The sequence below is a fragment of the Alexandromys fortis genome, unplaced genomic scaffold (genome assembly GCF_014885135.2).
Source record: "Alexandromys fortis isolate MF-2015 unplaced genomic scaffold, M_Fortis_MF-2015_v1.1 scaffold_23, whole genome shotgun sequence".
NCBI classification, from domain to species: domain Eukaryota; kingdom Metazoa; phylum Chordata; class Mammalia; order Rodentia; family Cricetidae; genus Alexandromys; species Alexandromys fortis.
The window spans coordinates 3,213,921-3,233,943 of record NW_026067907.1 but is presented as its reverse complement, the minus strand read 5'-3'; the positions used below and the strand labels follow the sequence as shown (position 1 = coordinate 3,233,943).

General features: G+C 45.4%; 1 protein-coding gene across 4 annotated transcripts in view; it reads left to right on the top strand.

Annotated features, from left to right (window-relative positions):
- The window catches only part of Cnksr3 (CNKSR family member 3), a 100,839-nt gene that overhangs the window by 72,464 nt on the left and 8,352 nt on the right, over positions 1–20,023 (top strand). The window contains exons 2-8 of one of the 4 annotated variants that reach the window (XM_050135820.1): positions 3,693–3,824; positions 4,111–4,152; positions 6,566–6,685; positions 8,438–8,497; positions 13,086–13,154; positions 13,567–13,713; positions 18,372–18,496. In XM_050135820.1, coding sequence (XP_049991777.1) covers positions 3,759–3,824; positions 4,111–4,152; positions 6,566–6,685; positions 8,438–8,497; positions 13,086–13,154; positions 13,567–13,713; positions 18,372–18,496 — 629 coding nt within the window. In that variant the 5' untranslated portion in view covers positions 3,693–3,758. Of the gene's footprint in view, positions 1–3,489; positions 3,902–4,110; positions 4,153–6,565; positions 6,686–8,437; positions 8,498–13,085; positions 13,155–13,566; positions 13,714–18,371; positions 18,497–20,023 lie in introns of those variants that run through there. The other 3 variants (XM_050135819.1, XM_050135821.1, XM_050135818.1) reach the window with 3 other exon arrangements.

The window sequence follows — 20,023 nt, the reverse complement described above, 5'->3', positions numbered from 1 at the left end:
ATATGAATGAACACCATACACACACACCCCAGAGCAACCAGCTTGGTGAGTGAGTTTGGTGCCATTTCCAGTGCAGTGTAATGGCAGCTACAAGATGAACCATTTCAGAAGCTGCACCCTCTCTCTCCTTTGGTCCTCTCTTTTCTTTGAAGTGGGGACTTGAAGGACTAGGGCTGTAGCTTCCTTCTCAGAGACAGGAGCATGCCTCGCTGGAGTCTCCATCTCTGCCCCATGTACCGAGACACAGATGATCTCCCTTGCCCTCCCTTGCATCTCCTGCGAGCTGGCATCCTCTCTGCTTTTTCTCAGCGTGCGCATCCCACCTTGCAGTGGTGAGCGTGCACATTTGCACTGACGCTGTGTGTTTCTGCTGTGGCCCATGCCAAGCACAGGACCAGCCCTCCTGCTCAGCTTCAGCGTTGGGGGGATAGGATGGAATGAAGGAAGCAGAGGCAGGAAGGGGTTGGGATCTGCATTTTCAGCTGGGCGAGCCCTTTGAACCACTTGAAGACTTAGGACGTTAGTGGTGCAAGAATTGAAGAGGCAGTGCCGGGAAACAGCAGTGGAATGGAACTTAAGCCCAAGGGAGCAGGATAGAGAAGACGCAGACACCCTTATTGAGTGGGAATTGCGTTTCAGGTGTGTCCTCATGCCTGAGCCCTGTGGTCACACTGAGTTCCCAACAGTTGCCCGGGTGCGGCCTTGCTATCTTATTTTACTGAGCAGGAAAGAGAGGCTGAGAGGTTTAGCAGGCTGTCCAAGGCTGCACCGTTCCTCAGGAGGTAGAATGAGGACAGGAGGCAGAGGAGACCCACCCGGGGACAAGCTGCTGGCTGCCCTGGGTGGTCCTGACTGCTGACCCAGGTGACCAGGGGCTGTCATCTAGCTCAGCTTCAGCGTGTGACTCATGAGGGGGTGACTTGTTCAGTAACGTTTTCTTCCTTCCCCTTGCTACCATGCCAGAGAATATGACGACGTCCTGCCTGCAGCTGTTTCCTTTTGGGGCAGGGAGGGGTGGGTGTGGGGAGCCACCTTGCACTGGGCGGAAGGTGACACACTGGCCTGGGATGGCTTGGGATTCTCACTTTTACCCGTTAGTCAGTCTCCACGACAGGAATCCCGTTTATATCGATGGATTCCAAAGAATCAAATATCAGGAACCAATAGATCACACCTCAACCTGGTGTAGTAGGAGTGGGCCTTCTGACGAGGAGGCGGTCTCCAAGGAAGACTGAGACCAGCTTTCTCAGACTGTTATATTCCATCCTAAGACCATGGGAGCGAACGGTTTCCAGAGTTGCTGTCTGTGGCAGCTCTCTGTAGCTATAGTCCATGACCTGTTGTGGAAATAGATGGTTTAGTTCCTATGCCTGAAGTGCAGGTAGAAAAACACACCTCTAAGCTGCAGTTACTCACGTTTACACAGTTGCTCGTGTAGCTTAGGTTTGTATTAGAGTCACACTTCGGGGGAAATGTATTTCTAAGTTTCTTAATTTTTTTTTTCCCACTAGGTTGCTTTTTTTCTTGAGATTCAGCATCAATTTTGGGAGCAGGAAAATAGCTGTTATTGCGACTTCTATTTTTATCTGGTGGAGAAAAATTTTAAAATTTTAAGAAGACAAGGAAATCCTGATTGTGAAATCATATAGGATAAGAACTGGTAGTTGTCCTCACTACTAATAGTCGAGAAAACTGACCTAGTAAACATGATGTTTCAGCCCAACTGAAAACCGTTACTTGTAAATTCAGATCTGATTGATATTTTAACCATTTTTTTCAAGATTGGCTCAGTTTGGGTTGTACTCAGTAGCACAAAATGAACTCCAAAGAAACCAAGTAGGTCTCTGGGCCGAGAGCTGACTTACCATTTAAGAGTGCCTGTTTGATTCCCAGCATCCTCTTTGGTTCATAAGCACCACTACTCTAGTTCCAGGGGATTTAGCGCCCTCTTCTGGTCCCCAAGGGCACCAAGCATGCATGTGGCACACAGACATACATGCAGGCAAGACCACTCACACACATAATAAAATGAATACATCTAATTTTAAGAATTAACAAAGAAGAACCTGTTTTTTTTTTTTCTGATTTCCCCTCATTCACCTTGTGGTCTGGGTTGAAGTACCCCAGTGCAGATGGTTCTAGAAGGCCACCTGTGGGAGTCTCACGTTGCTAGTTTCACTTTTGTGGCTTCTGGAGAAGGAGGACAATGGTGGCTCCTCTAATCGGCTAACCCTGCTGGCACAGTGTTCCAGGTCTTTGTTCTTTGGCTGAGAAAACAATGCCTCACATTCCAGCCCTTTATTTAATGCCATCAATAGCATACCTCAAGACCACTTTTTTGGCAGTGTGTTAATGAATGTTTTGTTAAACTTTTTTCATCTTCTAAGGTCTGAAGTATGTGATTTAATCTCACTGGCGCTTAAAATAAACTTTTGTGGCCGAGTTTACCCAAGGCCTTATTTGAAAGTTATTCTTATAGGCAGGACTTGGGCTAAGGGTTGCTGGCTTGTTGGCCCACAGCTAGCTGAGCCTGGGGTCACCTTGGGAACCATAGCTGGGATTGTCGTGTTTGTCATTACTCTTTAGACTGGACAGAAGGTAGATTATTTTCCCCTTTTTAAATTGATTTTTATTGAGCTCTACATTTTTCTCTGCTCCCCTCCCTGCCTGTCACCTCCTCCCTTCAATCCTCCCCCATGGTCCCCATGCTCTCAGTTTACTCAGGAGATCTTGTCTTTTTCTACTTTCTACTTCCCATGTAGACTAGATCTATGTAAGTCTCTCTTAGTGTCCTCATTGTTGTCAAAATTCTCTGGGATTGTGGTCTGTAGGCTGGCTTTCTTTGCATTATGTTTAAAAACCACCTATGAGTGAGTACATGTGGAAATTGTCTTTCTGTGTCTGGGTTACCGCACTCAAAATAATGTTTTCTAGCTCCATCCATTTTCTTGCAAAGTTCAAGATGTCATTATTTTTTTCTGCTGTGTAGTACTCCATTGTATGGATGTACCACATTTTCCTTATCCATTCTTTGGTCGAGGGGCATTTAGGTTGTTTCCAGGTTCTGGCTATGACAAACAATGCTGCTATGAACATTCTGAGCACATGTCCTTGTGGCACGATTGAGCATCCTTTGGATATATACCCCAAAGTGGTATTACTGGGTCTTCAGAAAGATTGTTTCCTAATTTTCTGAGAAATCGCCACACTGACATCCAAAGGGGTTGTACCAGCTTGCATTCCCAGAGTAGGTAGATTTTAATATATAGTTTGGTAACAGGACTAGAACCCTGGGCCTTGTGACTTCTAGAAAGATCTAAGCCAATCTTTTTCTTTTAAAAAGGATTTATTTTTAATATGATTTAAATATCTTCTTATAATTTCTTACTTGAATACTGTATTGACATTGATTTTCATCTCTTTTTCTACCCCCTCCAGCCCCTCCCATGTCTCTTCTACTTTATCCCAAATAAATGAGACGAAGTTGTCGTTACACACCACACACAGACACACACACACACAGACACACACCATACACACAGAGGTACACACACACACACACACACACACCACTGTACCCCTTTAACACTGTACATGTACACATGTTTCTAGGGGAGGCCCCTGGGATTGGCTCATCCCTGGAGGAAATGGGTCTTCCCTCCGCTGCTGATCACCCATGGCTCTCCTTCTAGGCCAGCGTGACATTTCCTCTCTCCTCCATGCTGTTGTGATATCCGTCTTGTTTAGGCAGCCTTACTATGAAGATTCACGGGTGCTACTTTCCTGTCATGACTAGAAGACACTATTCAGCCACAAGCATCCTGGTCATGACTAGAAGACACTATTCAGCCACAAGCATCCTGTCATGACTAGAAGACACTATTCAGCCACAAGCATCCTGGTCACGACAGTGGCTTAAGATCTTTTTGCCCCCTTGTCCTGGTTTTCCCCTGAGCCCTAGATGTAGGGGTGGTGTTTTAGATACATCAGTGAGGCTGAGTACCCCACCTCCCTATTTTCTGTATTGTGACATTGGGACCAGTTGTGTTAAACCAATTTCTTTTTGAAGTTTTTCATTCTCATACTTATTTTTCTTATTCCCTTCTTTAGGATTGCCTCGTAGCAGAAATGGAGGATAAAGTTTTGAATGTGGTGAGTGTGTTTTTCTAAACGTCACTGTACAATTCATTTCCCAAAGGCCACAGGAATCATATTAATTACATGCACTGGCTAATTATGTCCAGATGAACTTTGAAATACTGGCTCTGGGGATTTGAATCTGTTAGTTTAGATGGAAGAGTCAAGGTTGTTTAACGAGACCACTGCTTAAGAAAATTCCTGTGCCTATTGGCTATACTGGGGTCTCTGTTTCTGTTTGATTTTGCTGTTCTTTTTTCTTCTGGACATCCATCGGGGCACAGGTGTGCAGCAGCTCCTTAGGGTGAGAGCGATGTGCATAGTTCATGGACGAACTATTTCGATTTAGGAAACTACCTTGGCAGAAACTTTACGATGCGGGTGGGATGTGTTCTGTGACTGTGTAAAGAGCATTCTGGAAGGATTCAGCCTCGCTTCCTCCTTTTGACACAAGCAGCCTGTGCCCTTTTGATAAAAACTCTCCTCCTGTTGGGTTGAGGAATTTGGCAATGAAACTGCTATAAATATATTTTCCATAAATAGGGAAGCTAAACAAAGCTAAAGGAATGTGCAGAAGTACCACCTCGTGGATTCTCCACCTTGGAAAGAGAAGTCACCCTTCGGAATTTCCGGATGCCTTTGCACATTTGATTTTGGAAGGGTGGATGCTCTGATTGTGAGAATTATGTGCATAACCCATGGTCTCTGCAGGAAGACCACTCCCTGGGGGTACTCTCCTGCATCGGAAGAGTGACAGGAGGGGAGAGACCATGGGACTAACGATGCGAAATATGAAGTTATAGAACTGAGATGATATGGGGAAATGTAGGTGATCTGGTGTTCAGAGGAGTTCTTAGATAGAAAACCAAAAGAAGAGTCTGTCAGAGAAAAAGTAATAGTGGATTTTATTAAAATCGGAAACTTGCCTCTGTCAGATTCACTGGGAAGACAGTGAGGCGCCAAGCCACAGGTGGAGGGAGACTATTTTAAAAACGTTTTACAGGACATAGAATCAAAATATTCAAACCAAGTCTTAAAACTTGGTAATAAGAAAATGATCCAGCTAAAAACAGGTCTGAAGAAACACTTTGCCCAAAGGAGACACGGAGAGGACAGATAAGCACATGAAACCATGGTCGTTTGTGATTAAGGTATTACAGACTGAAACCAGGACACACCGCTACATGCTTACTAGAGTTGGCTAAAATCCAGAACTGACAACAGCAAATGTTGACAACTATATGGAACATGGTCACTTGTTGCTCAGAGGGACGAAGAATTGCAAAAATTTGGAGGACGATTTGGCAGTTACAAAACTAAGCGTATTCTAACTCTATGATCTACCAGCTGCACTGCTGGGTGTTTACCCAAAGGAACCGTAAACTTAATGTCAACAAAAATCTGCCCTGAATTGCACGTCATGTTTATAACAGCTTCATTCCTAATTGCCCCAAAATGGAAGGCGACAAGCTGTCTTTTTATAGGTGGATGGATAAACAAATATGCAATATTCGTAGCATAGAATATTACCTAACAGTAAAAGAAATGAGCTATCAAATTGAGAAAAGAAATAGAGAAAAATCTAAATGTATATGGTTAATAATAAGCCAGTAATAAAGGACTTGCGTGTTATAATTCCAGCTGGTTGCTCTTCTAGAGAAAGCAAGGCCATGGCGACAGTGAAAAGTTCGTGCTGGCCAGGAGTCCAGGGCGAGGAAGGGTGGAATGGATTGTGTTGAGCGTGCGGACACTGATGGCAATGGAATCCCCAATCGAATGCTTTAATAATGGATACAAAACACTAAATGTTTGTCAAAGCCTTTAGGACATAGGCTGAAAAAGTGAATACTACTTAAAATTATGGATTTAAATCTTAGTTCATGAGCTTCAGAAATAAACAACACCATATATAGAATGTTAATATTGGGGAACGCTGGCACGGAGAGAGGAAGTCTGTGGAAATTCAATGCGTTTGTTGCTTGATTTCCCTCCCGGAACCTTGCAAAACTGAAGTTTATTAAAAATAAAGCAAATAACAATTACAACAACAAAAGCCAATTGATTTAGAGTGAGATTACCATGTTCTCCCTTGTCAATATTTAGTATATAAGAGAGCGTGTGTGGCCCTACGCTAATGAGCTCTGAGGTGGCCGAGGACTTCTCCTTGGCTGCCAAGGGGGTTTCTTCCTGCCTTGTGTTTTACAGCGGTCATAAAGGAATGATTATAAAGCCATGCATTTTAGAAAGCGGGGACAGTAGCAGCATTCCCACAGGCTGTAGACACGGAGTCCAAATGCCAGGCGTTCACTGAGCGGGATTATCATTGCGGGGGCTGACCGGAGCCAGAGATTGATTATGCGTGAGGTGTGTTTCTCTAAAAATCAGCTCGAGATAAACCTGGTTAATGATTGACCTCCCTCAATTCCAGGTCAAGGTTTTAAATGGCATCTGTGAGAAAATAATGCGCTCTACCACGGATCCTCTTATGAGCCAGTGTGCGTGCCTGGAGGAAGTTCACTTACCGAATGTTAGACCTGGGGAAGGCCTGGTAAAAAGTCTCTTGGTTTTTAAGCATTTGACTGTTCTCACTATAATGCTGAGTAGTGGAAATATTATAACATTATATTATTATATTATATTATTATATTATATGTTAGGGACTTGCTGTCTTAAACTCTGTTAAGATAATTAATCTTTCAAGCATAAAAATAAATACAATTAAAAAACTCTCCCCTCCCATCTTAACAGATTTATTTTTAGGGCTTAGCAATGCAAGGAAATATAAAACATTTCCACAAAGGAGAGATGGTCTCTGGGAACGAAATAGCATCTACTCTGGAAGTCTCTGTTAGCACTTGCGATGGTGTGAGGAGGCTGGTGGGAGGAAATGACTCCTAAGAAAATTTCAGAAACGTTTCTTTCATCCCGGGTGAGATATATGATAGCAAGCTCTCACGTTGCCTGCAGGTGACTTCTCTCAGGGGATTAATTTGCAGAGCTACAGAAGCCCGTGAGGCTCATTGGCTAGCGTAGGGCCTTCGAGTCAGAACTTCCACGTGGGCTTCCTCATAGGCCTGCTGAGCCGATGACCCTAGGCAGTGATGCCAGTGCCCAGTGCTGAGAGCACAGAACTTAGGCAGCGGGAGGCTCTAGCTACAGATGCTAGTGACCCTGACGGTGATGGACATAAAGGAGAAAGTTGGAGTCACTGATGTATACATTGTTGTGAGGGATATTAAGACAGTCTCTTAAAATAGGAAAGCAAAACAAACAAACAAACAAACAAAAACTCTCAACAAGCCCAAATTCTCCGTGGTTGTAAGTACTCTTGCTTGGCTCTAAAGTAAAGGGTGGATTAGCTCAAGTCTAAAGTAGGAGGAATTCCTGGGTTGAGTTGCCTGTAGACAAGGTTGAATCGGATCCATGCCCTGCATCGGCTGAGATGCCCGTAGAGTTACCATCATGCTGGCTGGGGCGGGGACGGACAGTCCAGTGGGACAGAGCCACAGTGACTGCGGTTTGAAGCCCTTGAGAGTATGCTGGGAACCACAGGGTTTTAGGATTTGTTGAGATTGTTTTGGCAGTGGTATTGGTTACAGAGCAGGACAAGTTCAGTGTAGATATCAGGTAAAACTATTCTTTGGTTCTGTCTGCCCCCCTTTTTTCTGTATCTCTTCATCTTGTAATAGTTTATTAAGAACATTGATATTTGGGCTATCAAGCTGTAGATATATTTATCTAGCAATGTGGTATTTTTCCCAAGTGTGCCTAAAGGTATCCTTTTCGAGAACGTATTTATTTGCCCATCCTTTGGCTTTCCCTAAGACAGAGCGATGGCAGGTACTGATTTGCTGTCCGTGGTGTTCACATGCTTCGTCTGCAAGCCCGTTCTGCATTACAATAGGCTCCCATAAGTCATCCCATGTGTACCACTGGTACCCGATGGAGCCACCCGCATTGTTTCCCTGGGAAAAAGTAATGGTCAGAAGAGGAGCCCTTGTTTGAAATGCTTGGCTCTCTGAGCAGGCCTGAGAAAATTCCTCCACCCTAGAGTCGTGGCAGAACCCTGTGTGCCCAGTACTCACATTATAATATCAAAGAGAGGGCCCATCTGATCTCTTCTGCTGCTGCTCAGTAGTTCGCTTCTCCCTCTTGATGCCCTTTGGATTGAGTTTCGTGGTGTTTTGAAAGCCTAAAAAAGCACCCAGTGTTCCCAAGCGACTGCTTTGAAGGTCTTGTGTGTCACTGCAGCTCTCTGAATGCTGGAATAATAAGTTGATATGTTGGTGACTCCCTCCAGGGCATGTACATCAAATCGACCTATGACGGATTGCATGTGATTACTGGAACCACAGAAAACGTAAGTGTGCATCTGTGAGGCATCAAAGCCCTTGCGTGCTCAGACGCATTTGTCACAGCTCTGCGCTTTGGGGTTAAGTGTGGGCATGATGTTATCTGTGTGAGATGCGTGAGAGCTGGTGCGATGGCCTGTTGTGTTGTCAAGTCACCTTTTATTGCTCTGCTTCTTGTACCATGTCATCTTTTTTTTTTGTCTCCACCTTTGTGCTAATTATTCCTTTTGCACCATAGAGGTGTAAACCCAAAAGTACAAAAATAACGATCTCTTTGTTGTTGTTGTTGTGAGTCACTCACAGTAGAATTGGAGTTGGTGGCTATATGTATAGTGTGTGTGTGTTTGTGTGTTTGTATACATCTTTGTGTGTGTGTGTGTACACATATATATGGGTGTGCATTTGTGTGGAGGACAGAAGTCAATGTTGCGTGCTTTTCTCAGTTGCCTTCTACTTTATTTTTTTTGTGGTAGGTTGTCACTGATTGGCTAGATTGGCTGGCCAGCAAGACCCAGGAATTTTTGCATGTCTGCGTCCTTTGACTCTAGGATTATGGGAGTGTACTTTTGTGCCTAGCTTTTTACCTGCATGCAGGAGATCTGAACTCAGGTCCCAGGTGTGCATGGCAAACACTTTACCCACTGAGTCATCTCCCCAGCCCTGAGATTGCTCATTGTCGTCTCTAACATTACGAATTTGAAAAAGTAGAGCTGGGTCAATGTGTTTTCTTTGCAACCTTAACCATGGCTAGCTTTTGAGTGACATTGGCATGAAGTAGGAATATTTCACCAACTTCACCAGCTACCCTGTGCTAGCGGTCTGTGTAACCAGCCAATGGAGGAGAAAATAATTCCAAATAATAGGGGGAAATTTGGGAGTTTTCCCCCTTTTCCAGTGTGGTGAAAAATGTATGTCTAATTTAAGTTTCATATTTGCCCCTTTGGTAAAATGTGGCATGAGCTTCGATGAATGCTTGCTACAGCTCTTGAGTGTTAAGAGTAAGAAAATGACATTGCTGGAGGTAGCGAGTAAATTCTAAATCAGTCCTGTAGCTCTGATAGACAGATGGGTGTAAGATGGTGTGCTTTAAGTATTCCCTGTTGGGAATAAGAAAGATCCTGAGAATCAAGAGAGATTTTCAAGTTAATTAAACTTGGTGTCTGTGTCTGTGTGTGCGTGCATGTGCCTGCATGAGTTTATATGCATCATAAGAATGCAGGTGCCAATAGAGGCCAGAGGGAGTCAGATCCCCAGGAACTGGAGTTATATGTCATTTGGTGGTGTGAACCTGCCTGATGTGGGTGCTGGGAACCAAAGCCGAGTCCACTGTAAGAATAGTAAGTGCTCTTAACCGCTGAGCCATCTCTCTAGCCCCCACAAAGAATTTCTATACCATCTTACCTGATAGGTAATAATGGCACCGGAAGTTTTCATTTTTCATCCGAACATGCTTCCAAAGGAAACAAACATAATCCTTTGCCTCCACTGTTGGAGAATTGGTGGAGACCCCACCACTACAACAAGAACAGACTCAGGTGCTGCTTTGTACAGTGTTTTCGGGTTGGAGGGACACAGAAGGATGGTGACCATCTCAGTCTTAAAGACTGAAGTTATAAAGTCTTGTCATGTGGCAGTTATGCTGTTTGGCTTGGCCAGACTCGGGCAGTTCCGGACTCACTCTGGTCTTGAAGCTGTGTTACTGTACGGTAGGTAGATGGGTGATGTGTTCGAGTGGTGCCACCCGAAGGGTCAGGTCCTGCTCTTCTCCTCCTCCACCCCCTTTCATTTAGAGATGAATGGGAGACTATAAACAATGCCGCCTTAGAATCCGATGAAATGTCAGCTGTGAATAACTGGAATCACAAACCAGGGCGGCAGACCTAGGATTTCCCTGTATATAGTCTGCTCTAGGATGGAGTGGAAGCTGTTCTAGGGGGGTTATGTACAATACTTAGAATCTTGTTAAAGGTTAAGAAAAACCAAAAGCTCATTTAATTCCTATGTGGTAATCCATTAAAATTTAATCCATTAAAATATTAAAAATATTGTCCATTACTTTAGTCTTTCAACACACATTTATTGAGGGCCTGGCATGCGCTAGACCCTGGACTCAGCCTTGTAGCTTGGCTGGGAAATAGTCATGCTCTCTCTCACCTCTCAGGGTCTGGGCGCTGTCTCCGGATTCATAGATATTTTATACTTGGTTGGCAGTAGAAAACGCCAGCTCCAGGTCAGCTTTTCAACCACCAACCGCGACTTCACTTAGGGTGTTCGGCTGAAGGGGAGCAGTGGTGGGCAGAGGTCCCCCCCTGCTTTTCCAGTTCATGTGCTTCCATCCCGGGCTCCAGGCAGACACAAAGCCAACAGGCCATTCTTAGCAAGGCAGTGCGTGCTTTGGGGGTGACCTCAGCAGTCAGGGCATGCTCTATCTGGCTTCTTTCTGGATGTTGCGATCTTACTCAAGAGCTTGAGCAGCCCGTGAGATGAAGCGGGAGCAGGTCATCACCTCTCAGCACACACCGCAACAGGCTTCATCTTTCTGTAGTCTGACTCACGGGGAAGATAGGCAAGAGCTCCTGACTTGGGGAAAATTTTGGTATCGGGCTCTCTGTTTATCAGTTTTTCTGCCAATCAGCCATAAATCCCTTGATGGAACATTTGAGAAAGGAAGACGTGGGATGCTTCGGAAGGGAAGTCAGTTGAGGACAGTAGTTCATGCGATTTAAGATCGTGTCCCTATAAACAGGGACGTCCTGGCCTTGGGGCTGTGTCTTAGAAAATGAAGCATACCTCAAATGAGTCCCCAGCTCATGGAGGTTAAGATGGTGTTTGATGGGGGTCAGACTGAAGTTCAGCAGTTGACACACTGGTGCAGAAAGGAGCATTCGTATTTAAGAAACAACTGAGGAGGAGGAGGCACCATGCTGGTGTCTTCCTCCGGTGTCAAGCTGGTTGCTAGTCTCAGTTGAGGCACCGCTGTTGTTATGGCAACAGATGAGCTATTTTGAAAATAACCAGCATAGTTACCTGCGCCTTCAAGCAGAGGCAGTGTTTCCACAGTTTAAAGCTGCCGGCTAATTTCTTGTTGAGCCTATCACCGCAGTGGAGTGAGAAGAATCCAGCAAGTGTGTTTTGAGTTTGCTTGCCCGTCCCCATGCTCAGAGGTGCTATTTTGGCTTCTGATGGCTGTAAATTGGAGTTTCACCCCCTCATATATGTTACAGAATTAAATACGCTGACCTAGATAATGTTTAATTAGAAACCCAAGGCTTATCTTTCCCTCCTCCTCATGTGTTAGGTCTTAAACAGAAAGAGTTTTTGTTCACTTAATGAGCAAGAATATTCTAGGCATCACATTTGACAGGTGGCTTATATCCTTTTATGGATTTCTTTGTTGTAAAGTTAAAGCAGTGCATAATTAAGGAGGGATAAAGCATACATTTTTTCTTCCTTTCCTTTCTAAAAAGAGATTTATTTGTATTTTGTGGGCATTGGTGTTTTGCCTACCTGTGTGTGTATGAGGATGCCAGATTCCCTGGAACTGGAGTTACAGACAGTTGTGAGCTGCCTTCTGGATGCTGGGAATTGAATCTGGGTCCTCTGGAAGAGCAGCCAGTGCTCTTAACTGCTGGGCCATGTCTCCAGCCTCTCATTTTTTTCTTTTTAGAAAGTTTTCTGCATGTATCACTGTGTATATGTGGTATATACATGTGTGTATGTATGTATGTTTGTATATGTGCATGCATGTGCATGCTCTTTTGTGTATATATACCAGTGTGCTGGATATGTGTGTGTGTGTATTCCTATGAGTGTGGGTGTGCACATGCCACACTGCGTGTGTATGTATGTGGTGGTCACAGGACTACCACGGGTGTCAATTCTTGCCTTTGACCTTGAGACAGGGTCTCCTGTTGTTTGCCACTTGCACCCCAGGCAGCCTGGCCTGGGAGCTTCCAGGTTCCTGTCTTTGCCATTTGTCTTACTATGGACACAGAATAGTCACACCCTTCCCACGTGCAGTCTTACTGAGGCCCTGGGCGCCTGACTTTCTGCAGCAGGTTGAGTCGTCTTCCAGCCCTACATTCTTTTTCTTAGTAAAGCTGCATTTATAACCTGATGATGAAAACCTTTTTCTTTATAGAAATAAAATTTTTGTTTACATTAACTTCTTATTTTCACGGCATTGTGGTCATTTGTGTAACGAGACAGAAAGCAGATTTATGTCTATTAATAATCACAGTGATCCTTACACATTAATGTCCCACCTGCTTCTGAAAGGTGAGCGGTAATGGAGACATGTGCCTAGCTCTCTACTTATTTGTTTATTTTTAGTGGAACTTACCGCTTTTATCAGCTAGCCATTTCAGCAACAGACTCTCACACTTCATCACTTAGATGAGCTCAGGTGTTAGTGCGGAAGTCATGCGGTGCAGCCAGCCTCATAGCAGACCACACGAGACTCATATGCCAAGACCCACGAACCACTTTCATATAGTTTTTATTTTTCTTGAGAAAGTTTTATTCCGTTGGCTTTGTCTACATACAGAAGAAAGAGAGTACCAAACACCTAAGCCAGTTCTCTTTGTTTCTATGTAGTCTCCCGCAGACCGGTCTCAGAAGATTCATGCTGGTGATGAAGTCATTCAAGTTAATCGGCAGACGGTGGTGAGTTCATTTATTGGGGTGCAATTTTCCCTCCGTAACTTTATATTTAAAACCCTGTGTGTGTGTGTGTGTGTGTGCACGTGTGCACACACACACACGTTCATGGAGGCCAGAATTAGGTATCAGGTCTCCTAGAGTGGTATTTACAGGGAATTGTGAACTACCCAACAGGGGTGCTAGAAATCGAACTTTAGTCCTCTGCAAGAGCAGCTAGTGCTCATAATGTCTGAGCCATCTCTACAGCCTCTATATTAAAAAAAAAATCAATACCTTGTACCCATTTTTTTCAGTGTCTGAAGTAGAGCTTAGATGAATATATTTGTACTGATGTGTTGGCTCATAACTTGACTTTTTTTAAGTTCAGGCATTGGGTTTTCATGGCTCACAAGCAAGTCTTTTTCCCTCATTCAAGGTCGGGTGGCAGTTGAAAAACCTGGTGAGAAAGCTGAGAGAGAATCCCACGGGTGTGGTGCTGCTGCTGAAGAAGAGGCCCACGGGCTCTTTCAACTTTACCCCGGCCCCCCTGAAGAACCTGCGGTGGAAGCCGCCCCTTGTGCAGGTATCTAGGGCCATTCATCTAGAATGACCTTCATCTAGAATGACCTTCATCTAGAATGGACTTTGTTTGAGGCCTCCCTCCTCTCAGAAAAAGGGTTAAAATTGAGGGTGATCAGCTTTAGAAGCTGGCTTGCCTGCCATTATTCCCTAATCCTGCTTGCATGAAAACATAAACTCTAGGCCGTTGGAGAGCAGTGTGCTTGCCACTTGCCATATGCGGCTGTTTAAATAATTGAAAGGCCAGTTCCTCCTCCTCACTGGCCTCATTCCAGATCCCAAATAGTCATCTATAGGCGCTGCCACAGTGGAGCACAGAGGCAGAAGGCTCGCTTTAGATCACCTCACTTGTTTTCAATGTGTTCTGTGGCTTCTGGGGAGACACGAACAAGTGTCCATTTACCCCAGGTAGGGCATCGGGGGCCAACCACAGAAATCATTCCACCCACATCTATCTGAGGGAGACAAGTTTATTGCAATCACTTCCAGGAGCTGGTGGTGACTCAGAGGCACCTTTGCCATTGAAGACCCCACCCTAACATGAGTGACAGCTCACTAAAAACATATCTGTAGATTTCTCTGCATGGCTGGCAGGCAGCTTTGTCAGTCCTCAGAGTGTTTCTTCTCTCGATCAACTGTTGCTGCCTGTGCAGAACCCACAGAACCCACACAGGAGCTCCTACTGTCTCTATCTCTAGTCCAGTGCATCCTGTACCTTCATCTGGCCTGAGAGGCTACTGCATGTGTGTGGTGCACTGGCTTGCATGCCAAAAAACCCACTCATATACATACAATCAAAAATGAGAGAAATGAATAGACACACATTAACTACATACACAGGTACCGCACGGCAGGCACAGCATTCTGAAATTTGTATTGTTGTTAATGTACGTATGACCTCACACACTGTTGTTGTTGGTGGAAATATTTTCATCTATTCTCCAGCTGTTTTCAGGAATGCACTTGGTGTTAACTGTTGTCATCACGTCTTACACTAGAGAGTTGTGTGTATGTGTGTGTATGTGTGTGTGTGTGTGTGAGAGAGAGAGGCTGCATTTGTGAGGTGCCTCTGACTCATGAGAAGGAAGGTGGGTGGGATAAGAACTGACAGATGAGGGTGCATCTTAGTCTTTAAACCCACGCACCCCACCCCCCAACAGGGACATGTGGCCACCAGGCAGAGGTTGGCTTAGGTTAGCTTCTTAGAGGCAGAGTTGTGATTCCTGTCAGAGTGATGTTTAAGGGCAGGTGCTGCAAGGGAAGACGAAGGCAGATGAAGGGAAACAAGTCCAGGCATGGCCCCCTCTCCAGGACAGAGGATCATGTGTGATCAGGCAGCTGCAGGCCTGCTGACCCTTCTTGGGAGAAGTACCTTTGTGCTGAGAGCCATTCTCCAGAGAAGGGCTAGCTGTGAGCTTTCGGCAGTTACTGTGCCCAGAAGCTGGGGACTGAGATCTCAGTCTGGGGGCTCCGAGTGTCACTCACAGCCCCTGCTGCAAAGAACACCTCAAACTCTCTAAGTTGGCTTGGTCATTTGGGCTAATGTAATAGCAGAGATAGGGTACCAGGCTGGAGGGCGTGGACTTTACCCCACAGGCCAGGTTGACGCCTAGTTTTATATTCTTATCTGTGTTACTTTGCTAGCGTTGCCATAACAAAGTTGTACAGGCTGAGTGGTTGGGGTTCAAAGTCAAGGTATGCAGGGTTGGTCTCTTGTGAGGCCTTACTCTCTGGCTTGGAAATGGCCCCACTTTCTCTCTGTCTTCACATCCTCTCTGCCTGTGTCTTCATCTTGTATGGACACAGTTGGATTGAGCACATCCTGATGCCCTCACTTTAACTTGGTCACCTCTTTAAAGATGTGTTACCCAAATACAGTTACATTTGGAAGTACTGGAGCAGGGGTCATAAGACCCCAACATAGGAATTTTGAGGGTAAATAGTTCAGCTCATGACATTATCTAGACATTATGTAGGTGGCTCTGTGGATGCCCGCTTGTAAAGTGGTGAGGTTCTGAGCAGGGCTAGTAATACGGTGGTTCAGATGAGTGATTAATGGATTTGAGAGACCTTGGAGGTGACGCCCTGCTTGAGTCCCCAAGCAACACTGTGTGGGTTAACATCCCAGCTCTGCCAGGCATCATCTCGGAGCTTTGAGTGAGCTACTCCGTCTCCTAAGCCTTACTTTCATAACTATTGCTGTTGAGTATTAGAGAAGGCTTTGGGGGTAAGCACGAGGGAGTCTTGGCTATGGGAGAAGCAGGTGTCAAACGTGGTGGGAAACTTGACCAAAATTAGAAAGCTGAGAAGAAACCATTACGAAGGGAGAGACAGATGGCAGGCGTGGTGAGTGTGGCAGTTCAGGGTGGCAGAGGAAATCCGCATGGACGTGTTCTGATCAGAGGGAGAATTCGGTATAATAGAGGCTAGTTCATTCCTTGACTTCTAGAAATGGGCTTTGGCAGGGGACACCCTTCATTTTCTCTCCATTCATGGCATGCTTCCTTACTGTGCAGTCTGAGATGAGGAGCTGGGGGGAGATGGAGGCACGTTTGGTTTCTGACCCAGGGAAGCAATCACTATGAAGATGTTGAACTCCTATGTGGCTCAGCTATCAAATGCTATTGTGATGTGTCCAGTCTGTTTGCAGATTATTAGCACTGGGAGACCAGACTGTAGGCTTGCTCAGCTCCTGAACCGGGGGGGAGTTTATCCAGTTCAGTCTTCAGTGGTCACTATGCCTCGGTGCCCAGCACGATGGCATCCCTAGGAGAAATGTCATCTTATTCTTCCCAGTACCTTTAGTGTTGGCCTTCACACAAAAGATGGCCACCATTCTGTTTGCATCCTGACAAATGAGGGTTTCCCTAAGCAGAAGTCATCATTCACGTTGGAATTTTGGGGGAGAAAACATCTTATAGGAGAGCTCCAGTATACTTGTGGCTCACAGGGTTTTGAGAATATGGATTTTGGCTCTGTGTTTCAGATATGAGGATTCATTGATTTATTGGATATCAATGAACTGGGTTGGAGAGATGGTTCAGTGGTTAAGAGCACTGCCTGCTCTTCTAAAGGTCCTGAGTTCTTCTAAAGGTCCTGAGTTCAATTCCCAGCAACCGCATGGTGGCTTACAACCATCTGTAAAAGATCTGGTGCCCTCTTGAGGACTGATCTGGTCAGTCGTCCTCATCAACTTAGACCATGAAACCCATTACGGACAAGTTCAGCAGAACTCCCATATACGGGCTGCCCATGCATGCTTCAGCATTGCTAGGGCATAAATTTCAAATTTCACTCATTCTGTATTAAACTGAATTGAGATCTCAGGTTGGGAGATTATGCTAGAAGACTGTGCTTCTAGCTAGAAGATTATGCTTCTGTGCCTTTGTATCCCTTCTGAATGTCTGCTTTGAATCTCCTGGTGGACATAGTTCTTGAGGACATGGTCCACACTATTGAGTCCTTCTAGACTCTGGAACCCATTGCATCTCTCAAAATCTGAGGTCAAAAAGGAGTGCTTCCTTTCCTCCAAGTGTCTACCATAGACTTGCTGGCCTTCGCCAGTGGTTCCCATAGCAACTGTGAGGGTCTTGCTGGTCGACCTGGTTGGTTGATGCCATTGTTAGATTGTAGAAGAAATAAGATAGACGGTCTCATAGGAGATTTTAGAATGCAAGTCCTTTCCGCTTGTGCAAGACTTGCAGAAGATGGAGCCAGCTAGAGTCCCCGCATGGATCTCCCCGCACGTGATGTCTTACCTCTGCCTGAGGGGCCACTGCAATTGATGGTTGCTGGGAGGAGAGTCAGTTTTCCTCAGGGATGTGGTACTGCATAGCCTACCCAGCTCCAGTAGATAGTCTTACAGCTGTACACATACAGGCAACACTAATGACCATGAAGTTAGAGGTAGGGGAGAGAGGAGGAATGAGAGAACGAGAACTTGGGAGGGAAAAGAGGGGAAAGGATAAGGGAGGGAATGGGGATGGATTGGATCTAAACATGTATATGTGTGAATATTAAATATTTAATAAAAATGTAAGTCCTTTGAGATCGGTAACATAATTAAAGGTAAGCAAACTTTAATTTTTTTAAATTAAAATGTGTTTGTACTGTGGGCATGCATTGCTAAATTCAGCGGACTGAGTCGTGCATTTACTGTATGGCAAGCATGTCCTATGTCCTCCGTGTGTGTTATCTTAGTGTCCACAGCTGCCCAGCTGGACACTGCCCCTGTTTGCATCAGTTCCCCTTTTAAGCTGAGACACAGAGAAGTTGAGTGACTGCCTCAGCAATGCACAGCTCATCAGACGGGTAGCCGGGTCGCACCCGGAGCCCCAAGGCCTAATCTGCCAGACGCTGCTGTGCGCTTTTCTCAACCAGCGAGACTATTAGTGCCAGTTTTACAGAGGAGGAAACTGAGGCATGGATTTTAAGTGTTTTTCTTCAAACTAGAGTTAAACTCCCACGTCTTCTACAAGTCCTCTGTGAGTTGATTGCCTCATGGAAGCGTGGATGTTGAGCCCTGTTAGTAGCAGCCATGAGTGTGTGAGTGAGCTCCGTCTCCGCTTGTACTCAGGCCTGGCTTGGTTTGGGGTGGGGGAAATTCTACCAAGAGTAATCTCCAAGTTGATCTTTTGACTTCTTGTGTGACTCTCATTGCAGACCTCACCCCCACCCACCACCACGCAGTCCCCGGAGAGCACCATGGATGCCTCCCTGAAGAAGGAGAAGCCAGCCATTCTTGACCTCTACATTCCTCCCCCTCCTGCTGTCCCCTACTATCCCCGGTATGTTGGCCCCCATTTCGTAGGGTGGACTGGCTATCTCTACATGGTTGATGCTGGGCCAGGAAGCCACTTTATATAACAAGATCTGACTCACTGTGTGGGACGGCAGAAAAGAGTGCCAACATACCTTTCTTGTGAACAATATACAGAAGTCTATGCTTTGGGGGCCTTGGAAGGGGCTGTTCGGGGATTCCTGTAGCTTAAGTTATGTCAGCTCCATGATAAATTCATTTGTAGGGAAGAAGCTAAACACGTTTGTGTGAGAATCATTAAAATTGTTGCCTGGTTTTGCCAAGAAAGAGGCATACACTTGTGCGTGCAAGCACACACATACATAAACACAGGTTCACACACAGGCACACACATACGTATGTATACAGACATACAAACACATATATATATGTATATGCACATACATACATGTGCATATACACATACAGATATCCCCACCACACACATATACAGACATGTATACACATACACATACAGTACATATACATACAATACACACACATTCATAAACACATACCTACCTACATACACCCAAACACACAAACATACCTACATATACATACACACACACACCTTGGCACTCTGAAAAATTGTGAGGTGATATGAGTTGAGAAATCTGTGAGCAAGGTGAGTGTGTTCTTGAGCTATCAATTCTTGAGTGGTGTCTCAACTGTGGGGTGGTGTAGTAAAGTGGCCACAGGAGGAACAGTGGTGACTGAGGTGTTTGCTCCAGGCTTACTCATGGGACGCACATACTGACTTGTGCCAATGACACTAGAGGATGTTGCTTTTGTTCAGAATACAGTGAGTGAGGGGCTGGGCTATCCCTTGGCACAAAGCAGACTTGGCTCTGCCTCTGATCCTGCCAATGTCTCAAACACAAACTGGGATCAATGTCTCCTGTGTCACAAGGCAGAGCTGGAGCAGCGTTGCTGCAGTGGGGGTATCTGGCCTTGCTCATTTGTCTTTGTTTTTGCTACATTTGTGTCTCTTGCCTGGAAACAGAGCTGAGTTGCCCTGAGTCTCCCTTGGCTTACCCAGAGTAGATGGAAACATGTCATGATTTCCCTCAAGGGCGCTGATCAGAGACATTTGGTGGCAGTGGGCAGGATCCTGTGGCACAGACTTGGAGTGGGATAAAATTGTAGGGGGCGTTGTCTCTACACATGGGGACCCCAGAACTTCACAGGCCAAAGTGTGGGTCATTGTGCCAGGAACTGTAGGGAGATAGACTCTCCGGCCTCCGACCCTCAGTATTCTCTGGGCTTCAGTGAGAATGTCACGGGCGGAGTGGCAAGAAAGGGGCTGAGTGCATAGGAAGGCAGGATGCTGGGATTTTCAGATCTAATAACTTCCACACACGTCAAGAGTCTTCTTTGCTGGATCCAGGCGGTGGTTCCACTCTCGGCGTGAGGAAGATGGTATAGCAGCTCATGTCTCAGCTGCTGGCTCCTGTGGTGAACAGGACGTTTACCCAGAGAACAGAATGTGGGAAAGCAAGAGCTGTGTTTTCAG